Source organism: Dermacentor silvarum, chromosome 3 (assembly GCF_013339745.2).
Source record: "Dermacentor silvarum isolate Dsil-2018 chromosome 3, BIME_Dsil_1.4, whole genome shotgun sequence".
Lineage (NCBI taxonomy): Eukaryota > Metazoa > Arthropoda > Arachnida > Ixodida > Ixodidae > Dermacentor > Dermacentor silvarum.
The window spans coordinates 60,726,385-60,744,650 of NC_051156.1; the positions used below are offsets into that span (position 1 = coordinate 60,726,385).

General features: G+C 49.0%; 1 protein-coding gene across 3 annotated transcripts in view; it reads left to right on the forward strand.

Moving 5' to 3' along the window:
* Positions 1-1,071: 1,071 nt before the first annotated feature.
* LOC119444412 (mucin-5AC-like) overlaps positions 1,072-18,266 on the forward strand; it is a 66,213-nt gene continuing 49,018 nt past the window's right edge. For all 3 annotated transcript variants that reach the window (XM_049663313.1, XM_049663314.1, XM_049663315.1), the window contains exons 1-2: positions 1,072-1,231; positions 14,649-14,704. In XM_049663313.1, the coding sequence (XP_049519270.1) occupies positions 1,183-1,231; positions 14,649-14,704 (105 nt within the window). In that variant the 5' untranslated portion in view covers positions 1,072-1,182. The remainder of the gene's footprint in view (positions 1,232-14,648; positions 14,705-18,266) is intronic.

The window sequence follows — 18,266 nt, forward strand, 5'->3', positions numbered from 1 at the left end:
TCGCTGCCAAACTGCCATCGTGATGTCCTCGTGGTCTGTCCATTGCCGTCAGTCCAGCTTCGTCATTCGACTTTAATCATGCTAACGCCGTCACGCCAGCGTCGTGAGGCCAGCGTCGACATAGAGTCTTCCTGCAGAAGCATAGCAGAAGCACTGGAAGTCTACTAATAGCCACTGGAGGCTTTAAATACGCATGCGTTTAAATACAGGGTGTGGCGCTACGCTGCTTCAATGCTAATCGCATTACCGCAGGCATTCATCGTGAGATGGGTGATGCTTAACTTTTAAAATCTAATTAAATATTATGATTTCATGTTTTATGCAATTCTTTACAAATGTTCTTGTTTCCTTCAGTTCAAAAATTCTGATATTTCAATTTTCCTACTCAAGTTTCAAGGAGTGAGTCAGACTTTAATAACCTTGACAAAAATTGAAACCGCCGTATCAAGTACAAGCAGCGGCCGCCGTTCTCCTCTGCCACTGCTTCACTGAAGTTTTGCTTTCGTTTCACCGGGCAGTTTACCATACAATGGACAACTGTTTCTCGATACATTACATAACGCTACCGTTGCATGTAACGATGGCTTTGTAGGACGTTAGCGCACTTATGCATGACTCGAAACAAAAAAAAAACGGCATCTGCAGCGCAGAGGAGCGTTTAGTATGTACGTAGCAGCACAGTTTCGTAGCAGACCCCTAAGAATTTTGAAGATGGTACAGCAGGTAGCGCCATATTATATCCTCGCACCCCAAATCTCCCAAGCAGCAGCCAAAGCCATATCGCCTTACAGCTTGCCTTAATGAAGAAATGGCGACAGCCGGAGGCCAGCAAGTGGGCGCCACGTACAACTATTGTTCCCGCATCTGAAGCGCCGCGGGTGGCCATAGCTTCTTATTCTGGAACGAGCAGAAATCAAAACGTTGTGTCCAGATTCACGCGTGGCTCAGTTACAATAGGAAGCAATGATCGATATCCAGATGTGCCGACGCACAATGCATAAGCTTCCACAGCTGCAGAACTATGACGGCTGTGCTGGAGCCCCGCCCCCTTACTTACGTTGTCCTCAGAGCACAATTGCATTTCAAGTCCCGACTTTTGACCACTTTAGGTTCATTTTTCGCTTTCTTTTCTTGCGGTAGACCACTTCATGAGGAATGTGAAGAACAGAACGCGCCAATAACATGCGCGGGATTTCTATTTTGGCAGCCCTGGTGGTATTTGCCACCCATGGTAAGTGCCCTGGACAACTGTGCGTACTACTGTTTGCGCTCTTGGTTATATGACTAGGTTTGCCGTTACAATTTCACAGTTTCGCTTTGAGTTATGTCCATGTGAGTAGCTTCTCAATTAGGCCTTAACCCTCAGCACAGCATGATCGCCTCTCACTAAACAAACAAAATAAGTTGTCCCTGTGCCAATCGCGTAGCTCGAGTGGCTAGCCAGAGAGGACGCCAATCAGGCCACCACCGGGCTGCACCATCGCAACCGCCGCTTCTTTAAGGCTTCCAGAAAATCTATGGGACCTCGGCGAGCCATGTCGTCCTCAACTATGGTCTTTTAACGTTGATCAAAATGTTATTACACAACGATTTCCGCATCCAAGCTGTAGCGTTGACCGCCGCGGCTGAGGATATGATCCGCGACTTCGTGGTCAGCAGCAACACGCCGTAGCCACTAAGCTTCGGAGCGCATTTCTTGTCCTTCTTTGAGAATGTTAGTGTGATTGCAGACTCACCGGATTGTCATCGTCGGACAAGCACCGACACTGTAGCACGTGGCTGAGTTACAACTGCTACCGCACTTTAAGGAACCACGCAAAGCGCGTGACCTGTCACAAGTCAAGTCACTGTGACTCACATTGGCTTGTGAGACTGGTAAAATTAATAATTTAATTGCTTTGATGTTCGCGCATATCACATCGCAGTTGCTCAGACTACTGTGCGAAATGAATTTCTTTCGAACAGCTGGATGAAGTTGTAGACACTTGGGCATTGCTTTCGATAGGTGCAGTTGTACCTCTTGGACTAAAATACTGTTCCACCTCGTCGGTACAGAGAGGCCTTGTAGTTGTATTGTAGTAGGAGCTTTTGAAGACATTGATTTATGACGGTTCCTAACGGTCCTTTTACATTTGAGCAGCATGGTGCTAATTGCAAAAATATCGTTATTCTACAGCTTTCACATATGCTACGTCTTCTTCCTCTTTCTGGGGTTTTACATGCCAGAACCAGATCTTATTATGAGGCACGCCGTAGTGGAGGGCTCCGGTATAATTTTGACCACCTGTGGTTCTTTAACGTGCGCTACAACGCAAACACACGGGCGTTTTTGCATTTCGCCGCCATCAAAATGCGGCCGCCGGGGTCGGGATTCGATCCCGCGTCCTCATGCTCAGCAGCGCAACGCCTTAGCTGACTGAGCCACACCAGCGGGTCATATGCTACGTCGAGCACTCGCTCTAAATGTGGAAATACGGGACAAAGGGGTTGCTTGCAAAGGAGACACATACATCGTGTCTGAACGTGAGCGCAGTTACCAACTGCGCTTCTAAGGCGCCAGAACGCGGTTTCGGCTTTCCCCTGTGGAGATACAATGCAAAAGCAGCTAATTCAGTTTCAGTAGTACCTGCCGATATTACTCCTATACAACAGCTTTATTTGAAATTTTTGCTATGGGGGATATACTACGGTGCCACAGTCTCCTTTGTTTCTATATTATGTATCGCTGGACTAATTGTTCATGTACAGCTCTAATGCATGAGCACTACGACGAACGACAACGCCTATGAAAGGCACTGCATCCGGTTTTAGAAGATAAGCATGGGGAAATTTTAAAAAAAAATGGCAGGGTGTCGTAAAATATTTCCCTGTCGAACATCATCAATCACCACACCAATTGAGCACGAAATACCAGCGCAGACTGACGCCTTTAAATGGGTGATAGATATATACTGAGCGCTTGCGATGGATAGTGCACCTATAAAAGTGATATCAGCGCTGATGTCGACTACAAGCGTATATTTGTTTTCAGTGTCTCTTCTCTTATTATACTTCGAAGTGGCACTGAAGTTGTACTTATAGACCACGCTTGTACCCACGGGGCAATTTTGTAGCCATTAAACTAAAAACAACGGAAATTGGCGTAGTTGGTGCTGGTTCATGTTTAAGGGACGAGCGCCCAACTTCACAAAATTTTATTCACAGAAAATGCTTGTTTAACTAGTACAGAAAGTGCGTAGGCCCAGCTATCCCACGTCAAGACAAGAGAAAGAAAATTACAGGAGTACTCATCTTACGACGGCTGTTGAAGGTAATGCGATTGGCATTCGAGTAATGCAGCGCCATACCGTTTGCCGAAGTCGCGTTTATATAACACATTTTGAGGCTTGTTTCTTCGGTTATGTGCGACATACTCCGGAATCGCCCCACTTTGCTATGGAACTCACTTGCCAAGGTCTCCCATGAGCCTGGCTGCATGACGATGACTCTATGACGCTGACACAGTGATTCCATTCTGGACTTGCGCTGCTAGAAGCAATGGCTCGGAGAGATCTACTGATGCCGATTCAACTACCTTCTGCGGTGCCTGCGGAGTTCGAGCCAGGGAGATCTCGTTTGGTCCACGTCGACGATGCTGGCGTGACGACTACAGCATGACACGGTAGTTGGATGACAACCCTCGAGTGACAACAGTAGAACGAGCAGGACGACATTACGATGACGCAATGACATCGAATACCACGACGATGGCGCCACGTCAATGGCATGACGAGAGTCGGGTGACAAAAGATGGAATGACGACGACGCAACGACTGACCACGAGCACATACCTAGTGGTCCGAGCTATTAGATAACTTGGGCCACTGGGTCTGTGCTGACGGCGTGATGGCGACGGTGTGAGGAGAGTCAGATGACGAAGCTGGAATAATGACAGTAGAATGACCACGACCGCATCTCGAGCACACACCTAGTGACCCAAGCTGATAGACGACTAGGTTCACTGGGTCGGCTTGTTTTTGGGTCCCTCTGAACATTAAAAACAACCTAAATGAAAATGAGGGTAGCCCGCACCACAAGCGTATCGCAGGCTTAAACCAATCAAACGAAAATGAATAAGGGTATAACCCAAAAAGTAATTTAAGGAAAAGCCAATTGAAAAAAAAAAATTAAAAATGCCGAGGGTGAGCCGACCCAACAGGCAGAGAAGATATTCGGGCAAATCCTGTCAAAAGGTGGCAGCTGAGTGTCTGTCATGGCAAGGCATGTCGCGTCTCAGCTGTTTATTTGAAACACACACGTAGTTCACAGACATACATACATAGAGTAAGAAAAGGGGAAAAAGAAATATAGAACTAGGTAGAGAAATCAATGATGACACAGATCGAACAGCAAGGGAGAGAGGAAGAAAGAAAGAAAGAAAAAGGAAAGAAAAAGAAAGAAAAGAAAAAAAATTACAGCAAACACCAGCAGCAAAAGTCCAGACACCACGGTTGGCATGCATGATGAAGGCTTCCATGAGGCATCAGCTGTACCGCCAGTCCGGGCCCGTGGCACCGAGCAGGACCCAATGGCTCCATTGACCGAAGGCCTGGAAGGCTAGCCCAGGGGTGACCTTTTGGCTCAAAGAAGCAATCATGAGCGAAAAAGGGGTGAGAGAGAGTGATGATGATAATGGTATGGACCAGACATTCCGTCCCAACTGTCCCCGGAGGCAAGCTCCACCTTTGTTGGCATAACAAAGGACAGCAGGTAACGAAAGCTGAGAGTGAGTACAAAAAAAAGGGGGAGGGGGGGGGGCACGCGCTTGAACATGGTCAGATTACGCAGTTGCCGGGAATGTGAATGAGGCTATGAGGTGGTACAATTGAATGAGTAAAGCTCTCTTGCGCCTATTATTGAGTAAAGCATTATAATGATTAGTTGTTATTCTCGTTTGAGAGTTGTCCTTTAACAGTCGGGCGAGATGATTAGTGAGAGGACATTCATTAAAAAAGTGTTTTACGTCGGTGCATGGCATCCCACACGCACAATTGCTATGAGGGGATAGGTTAAATCGGAAATAGTAAAAAGGCATCCTGCCATGTGCGGTAATGAAGTGTGCAAGTGGTTTTGTAGGCGGGAAAAAGATAGGTATATTGTTTATGTTGGGAATCCACCGAAAAAGTTCCGTGTCCGTGTTGTCTCGCGTCCACGCCACGTTCCACTGCGCATAGGAGGAAGTGCGCATTTGAGATTTGATGGTGGTCGGAGAGGCGAAGACGAACCGGGACAGACCCCGCAAAGCGGCAGAATTCGCAAAGTGGTCGGCCATTTCGTTTCCTTCAACTCCACAATGCGCCGGGACGTGAAAGAGAGCGACGGGACGGAGAGCACCAATCAATAACAGGTGTTGTTTTATGTGAAAGACATACGGATTAGTGGTAGTGAGAGATGATAAGGCAGTCAATAACGATAAACAGTCAGAATATATATGGACCGGAGTATTGTTTGACAGAGAGCGGATGTATGTGAGAGCTTCCAGAAGTGCAAACGTTTCCGTTAAATAGGAACTTGTGGCGCCAATGATTTTGTATCTGCCAACTTTCGTAAGCTGTCCGTGAGCGTTAAGAAGGAGAAAAGCCGAACCAGAGGAACGTGGCCTGAACGATCCATCCGTGTAGAGATGGTAGACTGGGAGGGATGTTACAGTGGGCACCTCATGAATGTGGAGGCGATGAAAAAGGAAGCGGTGTTTCCGGCTGGGGTGAATGTCCCAGGGATTAAGAGGGAATTGGATTTGCTGCGGGTAGTAGGTGGTAGGGCCATAGGAGGTAATGGCTTTGAGTGTAAATAGTGAAAATTGAGCATTTAAACGAGCTAATTTTATTGGGAGTGGTAAAGTATTTGCCAGGACTTGTAGAGATGACGTTCTCGTAGTGCGGAATGCGCCAGTTAGTGTTAATAGCAGGGTGCGCTGAATGGATAGAAGTTTTCACTTAAACTGTCAAGTAGGAAATGGCGGCCAAGGCGGAGAGCAGATGGCGACATCGAGTAGTGCATGCGGAGAAAGAGGAGGAGACGGGAGGAAAGAAGATCTGATTTAGTCCGAAGATAATTCAGATGATCATTAAAAGTTAGGTGCGTGTCAAAAACCACTCCGAGAATTTATATGGATGTCCGAGACTTCAGTGGTTGTCCGTTCACGCGAACAATGGGTTGGCGGATGCGACCAGATGAAGATGAATGACTGTGTGAGAAGTAGAGGAAGTGAGACTTCTCGGCACTGATGACTACTTTGGCGCGGTGCGCCCAGGCGTAGATCAGCCCGAGCGCGATGGAAGATTTCGCCTCCAACTCTAAGCGGTTGGGTGCCGAAATCACCACAACCGTGTCATCAGCATACGCTTGTGCAAACACGTCAGCAGGGAAGGGGAGTTCTAATAAGCCATAAATTATGATGTTCCACAACAGTGGACTTATGGGTGACCCCTAGGGGCTGCCCAATGTTGGAGCGGCGGACACTTCACCTGCGCGTGAACGGAAAATCACTCTGCGGGCAGTAAGGAAGGACTTCAGCAGGTAATAGAGATTAGCCGGGCAGTTATGGGACCGCAAAAAGTGTAACACCGCAGGGTTCCAGACGCTATCAAAGGCGCCCTTGAAATCGAGAGCAATCAAAATGGCGTGCAATTCTTTAGCTTTGAAGGCTGCTAGGGTTCTTCTAAGATGTTACAAAGCGATGGGCGCACTCTTTCCATGCGTAAAGCCAAATTGATTTTTGTGAAGAAGGTTGTGAGAGTGGAGGAAAAAATATAGGCGAGAATTGATTAACCGTTCCAAAATTTTACCAAAAAGCGAATTCATAACGATAGGTCGGTATGAGGAGGGAGAGTAAGGAGGGCGGTTGGGTTTCGCGATGAAAATAATTCGACCGTTACGCCAATAGGAGGGGAAGTGGGATAACTGGAAACACTGGTTGAAGAGAAAGAGAACAAAGGACGGGTGATAGCGAAAGAGTGTTTTGAGCATGGGAAGAGTGAGCCCATCAAGACCAGGTGCGGCATTTAAGTTCCCTAAGTGCAGCGCATGTTCAATCTGGCCAATCGTGAAAGGAAGGTCCGGAAATGGCGTCGAATAAGGCGTGTTCACCATACTGCGCACGCGATCATGATGTGCGTCGTCCGTCGAGGGAGAATCAACAGAAATTTGTGCGGAAAGCAATAAACTGGCGGAGTCCAGTACACTGGACGTATACTGTCCGTTAGGTAAGGGGAGTGACGGAAGCTGACTATTGTTAGGAGTTTTGCCAAAAGAGATACGAAAGGGGAGGCCGAATAGGTTACGTTTAGAAAGTTCAGAACAGAAAGATTTCGAAGCAGATATCTTGGCCCGATCAATGTTCATTTTGTAGTTGCCATGAGCGGCATAGTAACTGTCTTTAAATGTTTGTCGGAGTGAAGGCTCTGTGGTTCTCTGATGGCGTCGGCGGAGGGCACGGACACGTTTTCGTTCGACAGTGAGCGCGGGGGTCCACCACGAATTAGTCGACTGTTGGCGCGGTCGTACCCAACGAGAATGCGCACGACAGAGGCGGTCGAAGATGGCGTAAAACTTGACTAAAACCAAGTCGACCGCCTCTGGTGACCGCAAAGTCGTTCCCTGCACCATGGTAAACCAGGGCAAATTGACAAGTGTTTGTAAGAGCGCCGAAGTACCTGATTTGGTCAAACGTTTAGTTTTAGGTTTGAGTTGGCCGAAGAAGGAAAATTGAATGAATTTGTCGTCGGAGAGTGTTTCAACGTCCGCCACCGCCCAGCTATAGCCGCAAGAGGCCAGAGGCACGGAAGCGAACGAAACATCTATCCAGCTTTCCGCGAGGTGAGACTGAAAGGTGGGTGGCGAGCGGGGGTCATTTAAAACGATAAGATTGTTTGCCGCAGTGAATTGCGCGAGCTGCGCGCCTCGGGTATCGCCATCCGCAGGACCCCAGAGGTGGTGTTTTGCGTTAAAGTCACCTGCCATAATAACAAAAGGCATGGTGATCCTGGACAGGTGGAGTTGCAGCTCGTCGCCGAAGCCACCACTGGGACCCTACCATCATGCTTGCCAATGTGATATATTATCTGGACGGGACACCGCTTGTCTGGTTTCGCACCCATGAGGTTGAGATATCCAGCTGGGACACTCTCAAATAGAGCCTTCGCGACCTCTTTGGCAACCCGTCAGGTCGCCAACAGGCTGCGCGAAAGGAGCTGGCTACCCGTGTCCAGTCGTCGACAGAATCGTATGTCGCCTACATACAGGAAGTGCTCGCGCTTTGCCGGAAAGCCGACGAGCACATGACCGAGGTTGACAAGGTGGGCCATATCCTAAATGGCATCGCGGACGACGCCTTCAATTTGCTCGTCTATAACGACGTCTCTACTGTCGACGCCATCGTCAAAGAATGCCGCCGCTTCGAGGTAGCCAAAAGCCGCCGCGTCGTCCCACAGTTTTCCCGGCTCCCAAACACCCCTGCCACGTCCTCTTGCTCCGCTCTTCCTGCCACACGACCTTTTCAAGAGAACGTCACTCGTATCGTTCGCCGTGAGATTGAAGCGGCGAGTCCGGCCCCCCTTCATCCACGACCCCTGGACGGTACCTTTGACCCAGCGGCACCTACTATTTCCGTCATACAAGCAGTTGTGCGGCAAGAAATTGCAAACCTTGGCATTCCTACCGCCTGCTCTGTCTCCCGACCTGAGTCGGCATCCATTCCCATGGCCACATCCTTCAACGACCAGTATTCCTCTCCCCGACCACGCAATCCTGCTGAATGGCGTACCCCCGACGACAAACCGATCTGCTTCCGCTGCCACCGAGTTGGTCACGTATCCCGCCACTGCCACAGCACCTGGATGCCGCCGTACTGGAGCTCATTCCCTGCTCCTCGCGCATACGCCGACGCTCGCCGTTACTCACCTCGCCGTCGGTACTGTCCTTCTGATGCCCCTGACAGCCGCTCCTCCGGGCGATCGCCGTCGCTTCAACGCCGTCGCTCCCCGTCAGTCCAACCTCGCCGCTTATCCTCGCCAAACCGCTGGACGGCAAACTAGGCCATGCAGCTCTTGGAGGTAGCGCTGCATCCCGTCCGTCCTGTACAAATCCTCCGCTGACGCTCCTCACGAACGCGAACCTAATTGACGTAGACGTGGATGGTGTTCCATTCAAGGCATTGGTTGATACTGGAGCCCAAGTGTCCATTATGAGCGCTAATCTTTGTCGGTGCCTCAAAAAAGTTCTTACGCCTGCCATCACTCGGGCCGTACGCGTCGCCAATGGCGCCACTGTTGCCGTCAGTGGTATGTGCACTGCGCGCGTAGGAATTGCTGGCCGCCACGTTCCAGTCCTGTTCACCGTGCTGACCAGTTGCCCTCACGACCTCATCTTCGGGCTCGACTTTCTGACGACGCATTCTGCCCTCATCGACTGTTCCACCGGTACGCTGTGCCTCGAGCTTCCTCTTGTTTCCGACGTTCGCCCCGAACAACCGCACACCCTATGCACTACAGCGTTTGTTCGGTTACCTCCAAAAGCCCTAACCTTTGTCGAATTGGCCTCAACGGCAACCGTGCCTGATGACGACTATGTCGTTGCACCTATTCGTGACGTCCTCCTGGCGCGCGACGTCTCTGTGCCACACTCCGTCGTTACCCTTGCCGCTAATCGGATGTGTCTCCCCGTCATCAATTTTGGCTTGACGAAGCAAGTGTTACCTGAAGGCATAGTGGTGGCCACGCTCCGGTCTGTGACAGACGACCACGTCACTGCTTTTGCCGCCGACGCGTCTCTAGATCCTCCTGATCACCCACAGGATGCCTTAAACCTCGACGGCCCATTACGTCCCATGGTCGCTCCGCACCTCGCCCCTGACCAAGCAGCCGCCCTATATCGCCTTTTGTTGTCCTACCGCCACATATTTGACATCTAAACTCGCCCACTTGGTCAGACGTCCCTTGTTCAGCATCGGATAAACACTGGTGATGCTGTTCCCATTCACAGCCGACCGTATCGTGTGTCCACGGCAGAGCGGCAAGTTATTCAGCAGGAAGAAAACAAGATGCTCGCCAAAGGCATTGTTGAGCCCTCGTCGAGTCCTTGGGCGTCGCCGGTCGTGCTCGTCAAAAAGAAAGATGGCACGTGGCGTTTCTGCGTTAATTACCGCCACCTAAACCGAATCACTAAGAAGGACGTTTACCCTTTACCACGAATTGATGACGCTCTTGATTGCATTCACGGTGCCAAATACTTTTCGTCCATTGATCTTCGATCTGGTTATTGGCAGATTTCCGTCGAGTGCAAGATCAAGAAAAGACCGCTTCGTCACTCCAGATGGCCTCTACCAATTTAAGGTTATGCCGTTCGGTTTATGCAATGCCCCCGCCACGTTCGAACGGATGATGGACTCTCTGCTTCAAGGTTTCAAATGGTCAACTTGCCTTTGTTACCTCGACGACGTCCTTGTGTTTTCTCCTACATTTGAGACGCACCTTGAGCGCGTTGCAGCCATCCTTGACGTCTTCCGCAAGGCTGGGCTCCAATTAAACTCATCGAAGTGCCACTTCGGGCGCCGACAGATTACCGTGCTCGGCCATCTCGTCGATGCTTCCGGAGTACAACCCGACCCGGAGAAGGTTCGAGCAGTAACGGCTTTCCCTGTACCTCAGTCTGTCAAAGACGTCCGGAGTTTTGTGGGGCTGTGTTCTTATTTCAGACGGTTCGTGAAAGATTTTGCAGCAATCGCTCAGCCACTCACAGAACTTCTGCAGAAAGACGTGCCTTTTACGTGGGGTTCCCCTCAGGCTGCCGCATTTTCACGCCTTATCACGATTTTGACTAATCCACCGATCTTGGCCCACTTTGACCCGTCCGCGCCAACAGAGGTCCGAACCGATGCCAGTGGTTATGCGATCGGCGCCGTCTTAGCGCAACGCCAACACGGACACGACCGCGTTATAGCCTACGCTAGCCGACTCCTGACCACTGCAGAGCGAAACTATTCGATTACCGAGCGCGAATGTCTTGCTCTCGTCTGGGCTGTTTCAAAGTTCCGCCCATATTTATATGGCAAGCCCTTCTCAGTAATCACAGACCATCATGGGCTGTGTTGGCTTTCGTCGCTCAAGGATCCTACTGGCCGGCTCGGTCGTTGGGCTTTCCGACTACAGGAATATCCCTACACAGTGACGTACAAGTCGGGACGCCAACACCAGGACGCGGATTGCCTCTCTTGCTACCCAGTCGAAGACCCGACCTCTACGTCTGAGCCTGACACCGACGCCTGCGTTCTCTCTGTTTTTCCACTGGTCCATGTCGCCGATGAGCAGCGCCGTGACCCGTCCTTGCGTGTCATCATTGACCGCCTGGAATCTCCACTTGCCGACAGTTTCATTCGCTTATTCACACTTCAAGATAGCGTGCTCTACCGCCACAACGTTCACCCCGACGGCCCAACATTACTCCTTGTGATCCCTAAACACCTTCGCTCGGCTGTTCTCCACGAACTTCACGACCTCCCCACTGACGGTCACCTCGGTGTGTCACGTACCTTCGACCGGATCCGCCGACGCTTCTTTTGGCCTGGGCTTGCTCGCTCCGTTCGAAGATACGTAGCTGCGTGTGATAAATGCCAGCGACGCAAGACACCATCGACGCTACCTTCTGGGTACCTACAACCAATCGACATTCCCGCGGAGCCATTCTTTCGGGTTGGTTTAGATTTACTTGGTCCCTTTCCTCTTTCTACCTCTGGGAACAGGTGGATCGCTGTGGCCACAGATTACGCCACGCGCTACGTCATCACCCGAGCGCTCCCTACAAGCTGCGCCACAGATGTTGCCGATTTTCTTTTACGCGACGTGATTTTATTACATGGAGCTCCGCGACAACTTCTCACAGACCATGGCCGGACATTCCTGTCAGAAGTTATCGCGGACATCCTGCAGTCCTGTGCCACGAGGCACAAGCTATCCACGTCATACCATCCGCAAACTAATGACCTCACGCAGCGTCTTAATCGCACTCTCACAGACATGCTCGCGAAGTATGTCTCTTCAGACCACACAGACTGGGACCTCACTCTGCCGTTTGTCACCTTTGCCTATAATTCCTCGCGCCACGACACAGCCGGCTATTCCCCATTTTTCCTCCTGTTCGGCCGAGAACCAGCACTGCCCCTCGACACAACTCTCCCTGTTCACGCGGCACCCACCAGTGAATATGCACTTGATGCCGTCGCCCGCGCTGCTCACGCAAGGGAAATTGCCCGTGACCGCCTTCTGAACTCCCAAGAGAGTCAAAGGCGTTTGTACGACCATCGACACCGAGACGTGCACTTCCCGCCTGGTTCTTTGGTGCTTCTATGGTCTCCGTCACGTCAGGTCGGCCTGTCAGAAAAACTGCTGTCGCGTTACACAGGCCCCTACCGAGTGCTTCGTGCCGTGACTCCCGTCACATACGAGATCGCCCCTGACGCCCCATCTGCTTCCCAGTTCAGCGATATCGTGCACGTTACACGACTGAAGCAGTATGACCCTCCCAGTGATGACATTTAGACGCTCCGGGACGTCGCTTCTGCCGCCGGGGGATTACGCTACACGCTTGTGGTATTCGATTGTTTGACCGAGGCGCGCGGGCGCCATCACTCGAGAAAAGAAGAGGAAGAACGAGCTGGGCTCGCGCTGTGAACCTAACCGGTCAGCGCTGCAACCGCTGTTGTAACTACAACCTGTAAATATTTGCCCGTCTTACTGACTCGTTCTTCGCGTAACAATATATATATATATATATATATATATATATATATGACTAGGTGGCCAGGGGTACACAAAGGAAGATGATAATTGTCGCTGTCAGCAGCTGAATTAACTCAAATTGAATAACTAACTTTTTATTCACAGCAGTAATGTGTATGTTTAAATTGAACAGTTATAGGCAGTCGTGTTTCTACACAGTTTCACTTGGAAGAATTCTGCCAGCATGTCTGTGCTCCGAGATATCCGAGTGCAAGTATTATATTGTCGTTGGCATGATTACGCATGCAAGAGAGTGAGGATCGGCGCATAGCTCCTCCCTGATGTGACGCGGCTGTTGCGTGCGGCGTTTAGTCTGACAACAGGGCGCAGGCATAGGCAAAGATGATAACTGAGCCCCTTCCCCTCTCGGCTTCGAAATGCTACCGTGGAGCGCAGTTCAAACGTCGTTATGGATGTTAACGTAGATGCCACGACTTGCCACGACTCGCTAAACGGAAGCCAAACGCGGTTGTCCTCAGCGAGGTATCGTGGATGCCACGACTTCCGATTTTGGTGCCTACGACGCGCTAAACGTAAGCCAAATGCGATTTTCCTCAGCGAGCCGCAGTGCGCTTAGCCAGAGGACTCGTGGCGTTAACCTGCAGCGGCCGCCGGGTAGCCGACCGCAGCACCCAATAGCAGCCACGTATGGGAATGTGCTTTATTACGAAATAAAGCAGACATAAACGAGTGAAGATCATGGCTTTTGTTGAAACGAGAGTGTTTGAGAGAAACGTGACTTGGCGCCCCGCTAGCGAGCTTCATGCACCGCCTAGGACAGCAAAAGTTGGCTGAGATGTTGACAGCAGCGTATCCTACCCGCGGACTATACTATTTCACCAAGCCAGAGGGGTGGTTCAGGGCCCCTTCAAAATGTTTCGCTCCCTTGTCTGGCCGCTTCTGCTAATCAGTAAAGTGACCAGGTAGCAGAGCGAGATGATTGTCTAGGTTCTCATACTGACGCAGTTACTCCTACTATCCACTGAAGATAGCACGCCAGAGACGTTTTCACTTGAAATGACGATGTATACATAACTAGTTGCAAGTAGTCATGTACATAACTAAACAATGGAACCAACACACTCAGTATAGTTGAAGCTTCTGAGCACCGAGTTCAGACTCAGTACTTCGGTGAGGCGCTAGATTAGCAAAATTGAGAGGCTGCTCTTAAGCACACTGACAAAAAAAAAAAAAGACGTGGCAGTGAATTCATTCGGTCAACCGCAATATCGTAAGCACACGTCAAAAAAGTTAACGCCTAACTACACCTTCTGAGCACGCTTTCCAAATTTCACTACCCTACGAAAAAAGGAGAAACATGCGACAAAAATGGCACCCATTTAGAGGTACCAAAATCGCTGAGCACGGTAGTACGTTAAACATTTTCACTACGTCGACGGAGTACGCTTATCGTAAAACTAGCGCACGCGCTCCGCACAGAGCACACAGGGCTTCGCTGAGCTTCAAGCATTAGGGCACATCGAAACCTGAGCAGGCGGAAAGTGTAAAATTGGTACTTGATGCGAATAACTCTTGGGGACAGTGGTGATATTAGTGAATACTGAGGCCCAGCACGAATAGCTCGTACAAGTGGATATATTGAAAATGAAGCGTCTGTATAGCAGATCAACGTTCCGTAGGGAAAAGCTTATCGGGCGCAAGCTCTATTATGAGCAAAGGTTAGAAAAAAAAAAACGTAGAGCAAGAAAAGGTAAGGACGGAACACAGCAACCAACTATCTGTAAAAAAAATGCTATTCGAATTCTGCTGCGCACAATAAAACGTCCCTTTGAATTGCCTAGCCGTTTTGGTTTTAATTGTATTTCTTTTTAACAGCATACGGTGGACCTTTGAACAGACTGTTTTGCCCTCCATTATGCAACCCACACCCGGTGAGCAATTCCGCACGTTACATTTCTTTACACTGTGTTTTCTTAGTCGAGTGTGCGACGTAAAGTGATCTCGCGATGGGGTTACACACAACATAAGGCGGCCATCGGCAACAAATACTCCGCAAAAAAAAAAAAAAAAAGCACAGTAAATGTCAACGTTCCTATTTCTTTATCACTGTTCCCAGTTAAGCTAGTCGTTCTTTCCTCTTGCTTCCGTAAACTCTCTGCTGCTGCAACTTGCCTTAATTATTCGTGCAAAATTTTTATCTCTAATTCCCGACTCGTGTTCTTGTAGTAACTTTTTCTGACAAAATTAAGGCTGTGATTAACCGACGTTTCGAATCCTTACTGCTTGCTAGATCGCAACGGTGGAGGAACTTCCAGTCAATTTTTGTTGTTTTAATCGATCGTTTCTTACAACTCCTGCACTCTCATGTATGTCCCTTCTTCTAACCTCTATCCACCGCGCATGAGAATACAGGCGTCATACACACAAGGTGAATTCACATAGGTCGCGAATGCGATGCTGAAATTCGGTTCCAAACCTATGGGCAGCGTCATCAATCATGGTCGTGCGTTGAAGCGCGACTACATCTCGCGGGACAAAACACCAGTTGATGTAAATTATGCAGCCGATTCTTCACAAATGGAAACAATTGAAAAACACAGACAATTTCATTAGAATAACAAAATGTGAGGTCGCAGGCTGTTTGCTTTCATCCAGGAATAATTATGATTACAAAGCTGTGCATGCTTTCTGCCCTTTGCTCTTAGCGATGCGTGCTGATATATGCTGGAAAGGCGGTGATATATGCCGGAAAGGCGGCTGCCCCGGAAAGTCGGTGGTCCCGTGTTCGAGTCCCGGACCAGGACGAATTTTTCTTCAACTGCGAGGCTTTCTTTCGAGGAAACCCGTTGGGTTTCCAATGTAGCAAATTGCTACATTTTGGTGGATGTCTCAGTTTCCCTTTAATTACTTATCTCCACCTAGCGGATTTCCGCTGAACTATTTACATCATACATGCATCGGTGAACCCAGCCGACCAGCGACGCCGAAGCCCCCGTGCTCATGCGAGCGTGCCGCTTTGGACCCTGTGTTGCGCGCATGTCTAGAAAGGCCATAAAATATACGACGTTTGCTGTCTTCCTAATGCTGTCATGTATAGGACAAAAACTAGAAAAAAAATACAGGCAGTAAATGGAGAGCGCCGTGCAAGACGAGACGCAGTCAGAGGGCGATCAAACGCATGAAAATGAGGCTGTTGCCGGAGCGTAGCAGACGACACAGGCGGGTCTCCCGACTGACGTCACCGGAGCGCCGTTCGCAGCGCCGCCATCGGTCGCGCACGATGCTAATAACACAACGTATTAGCCTGTACGGCTGCGCGACTCCTCTTTCGTGCTTCTCAAAAAACACTCGGTGCCATTTGCGCCCCCCGCACGGAAGTCTGCGCGTGGCATCCCCTCCCAAATGCGTGTCACGCCCGTATGTGCGAACGCTTAGAAACGCCTCATGCGGCAACTGGACAGCTCTTTCGCGATTCTTTCTGTGCACGCTGCGCCATCTAGAGGCATGTATTTGAGTCTCTCGTTACCTAAACTAACCTAAATAAATTTGAAGCAAACCCGCACCACCAAAGGTATAGCACGATAATAGCCAATTAAAAGGAAAATGAAGGGGGGGGGGGGTATAAAACCAAAAAGGAAATTTAGTGAAAAAAAACACTTGCATATAAAATACTAAAGCGAAAGAACCAGCAATAACCAAGACGCAGGACAACAAGGAGGCACACACTTACACACAGTCGCCGTAATCCTGCGTATTGGTTATCGCTGTTTTTTTTTTCGCTTTCGAACATGAACCAACTAGCCCAGCAAGTTACGCTTCTATATGAAAGACACGACAAAACATGAAAATGTTCAACTCAAGAGATGAGATAGAATTAGCTGATCAACAAGTAAGGAATATTCCAAATTATAATGTGCAAAAATTGAGGAAGCCGTTATGTGTGGACGCAGCATGAAATCAGTGAGAAGAAAACCTGGCATAGCTAGGACAAGGCAAGATATGTGCACTGAAAGGTAAGCAGGCTAATATCATCAGCAATTTAGATCGCATAGTAAAAGCAGCGGAAGAATTCTATACTGACCTGTACAGTACCCAGAGCAGTCAAGCTACTTTCATACGAAGTAGTGATGAACAGGATACAGAGGCCCCTTCTATAACTAGCGATGAAGTGAAAAGGGTCTTGAAAGACATGACAAGGGGAAGAGCTGCTGGAGAAGATGGAATAACAGTCGGTTTATTTAAGGATGGAGGAGATACCATACTTGAAAACCTTGCGGCTCTTTATATGCAATGCCTCATAACTTCAAGTGTACCAGAGAACTGGAAGAATACCAACATTATACTCACCCATAAGAAGGGAGACGTTAGAGAATTGAAAAATGACAGGCCCATAAGCTTGCTTTCAGTATTGGATAAAATATTCACCAAGATAATTTCCAATAGTATCAGGGCAACACTACACTTCAATCAACCAAGAGAACAGGCTGGCTTCAGGAAGGGATATTCTATGATGGATCACATCCATGCCATCAATCAGGTAATCGAGGAATCGGCGGAGTACAATCAACCTCTCTATATGGCTGTCATAGATTATGAAAAGGCATTTGATTCAGTAGAGATACCAGCAGTCATAGAGGCATTGCGTAATCAAGGGGTACGGGAGGCATACGTGAATATCTTGGGAAATATCTACAAAGATTCCACAGCTACATTGGTTCCCATGAAAAGTAGAAAGTTAGCTATCAAAAAAGGGGTCAGGTAAAGAGACACAATCTCTCCAATGATATTCAGTGCATGCTTAGAAGTATTCAAGCTCTTAGACTGGGAAGGCTTAGGAGTGAGGACCAACGGCGAATATCTCAGCAACCGTCGGTTTCCAGATGACATTGTCCTATTCAGCAACAATGGGGGCGAATTACAGCTAGTGATTGAGGACCTTGACCGAGAAAGTGTAAGAGTGGGTTCGAAGATTAATATGCAGAAGACAAAGATGTTTAATAGCCTGGGAAGGAAAGAAAAATTCAGGATCCCCAGTCAGCCTCTAGAGTCTGTAAAGGAGTACGTTTATCTAGGTCAATTAATCACAGATCGTGACCCTGATCATGAGAACAACATTTATAGAAGAATAAAATTTGGTTGGATTGCATAAGGCACGCATCGCCAAATCCTCACTGGGAGATTACCACTGTCATTGAAAAGAAAAGTGTACAATCATTGCATTCTACCGCTGCTAGCATATGGGGCAGAAACTTGGAGGTTAACAAAGAAGCTCGATAACAAGTTAAGGACCGCACAAAGAGCAATGGAACGAAAAATATTAGGAGACAGGAAGAGAGCGGTGTAGATCAGAGAACCAACGGGGATAGCTGATATTCTAGTTGACATTAAGCGGAAGAAATGGAGCTGGGCAGGCTATGTAATCCGTAGGATGGATAACCGGTGGACCATTAAAGTTACAGAACGGATACCAAGAGAAGGGAAGCGCAGTCGAGG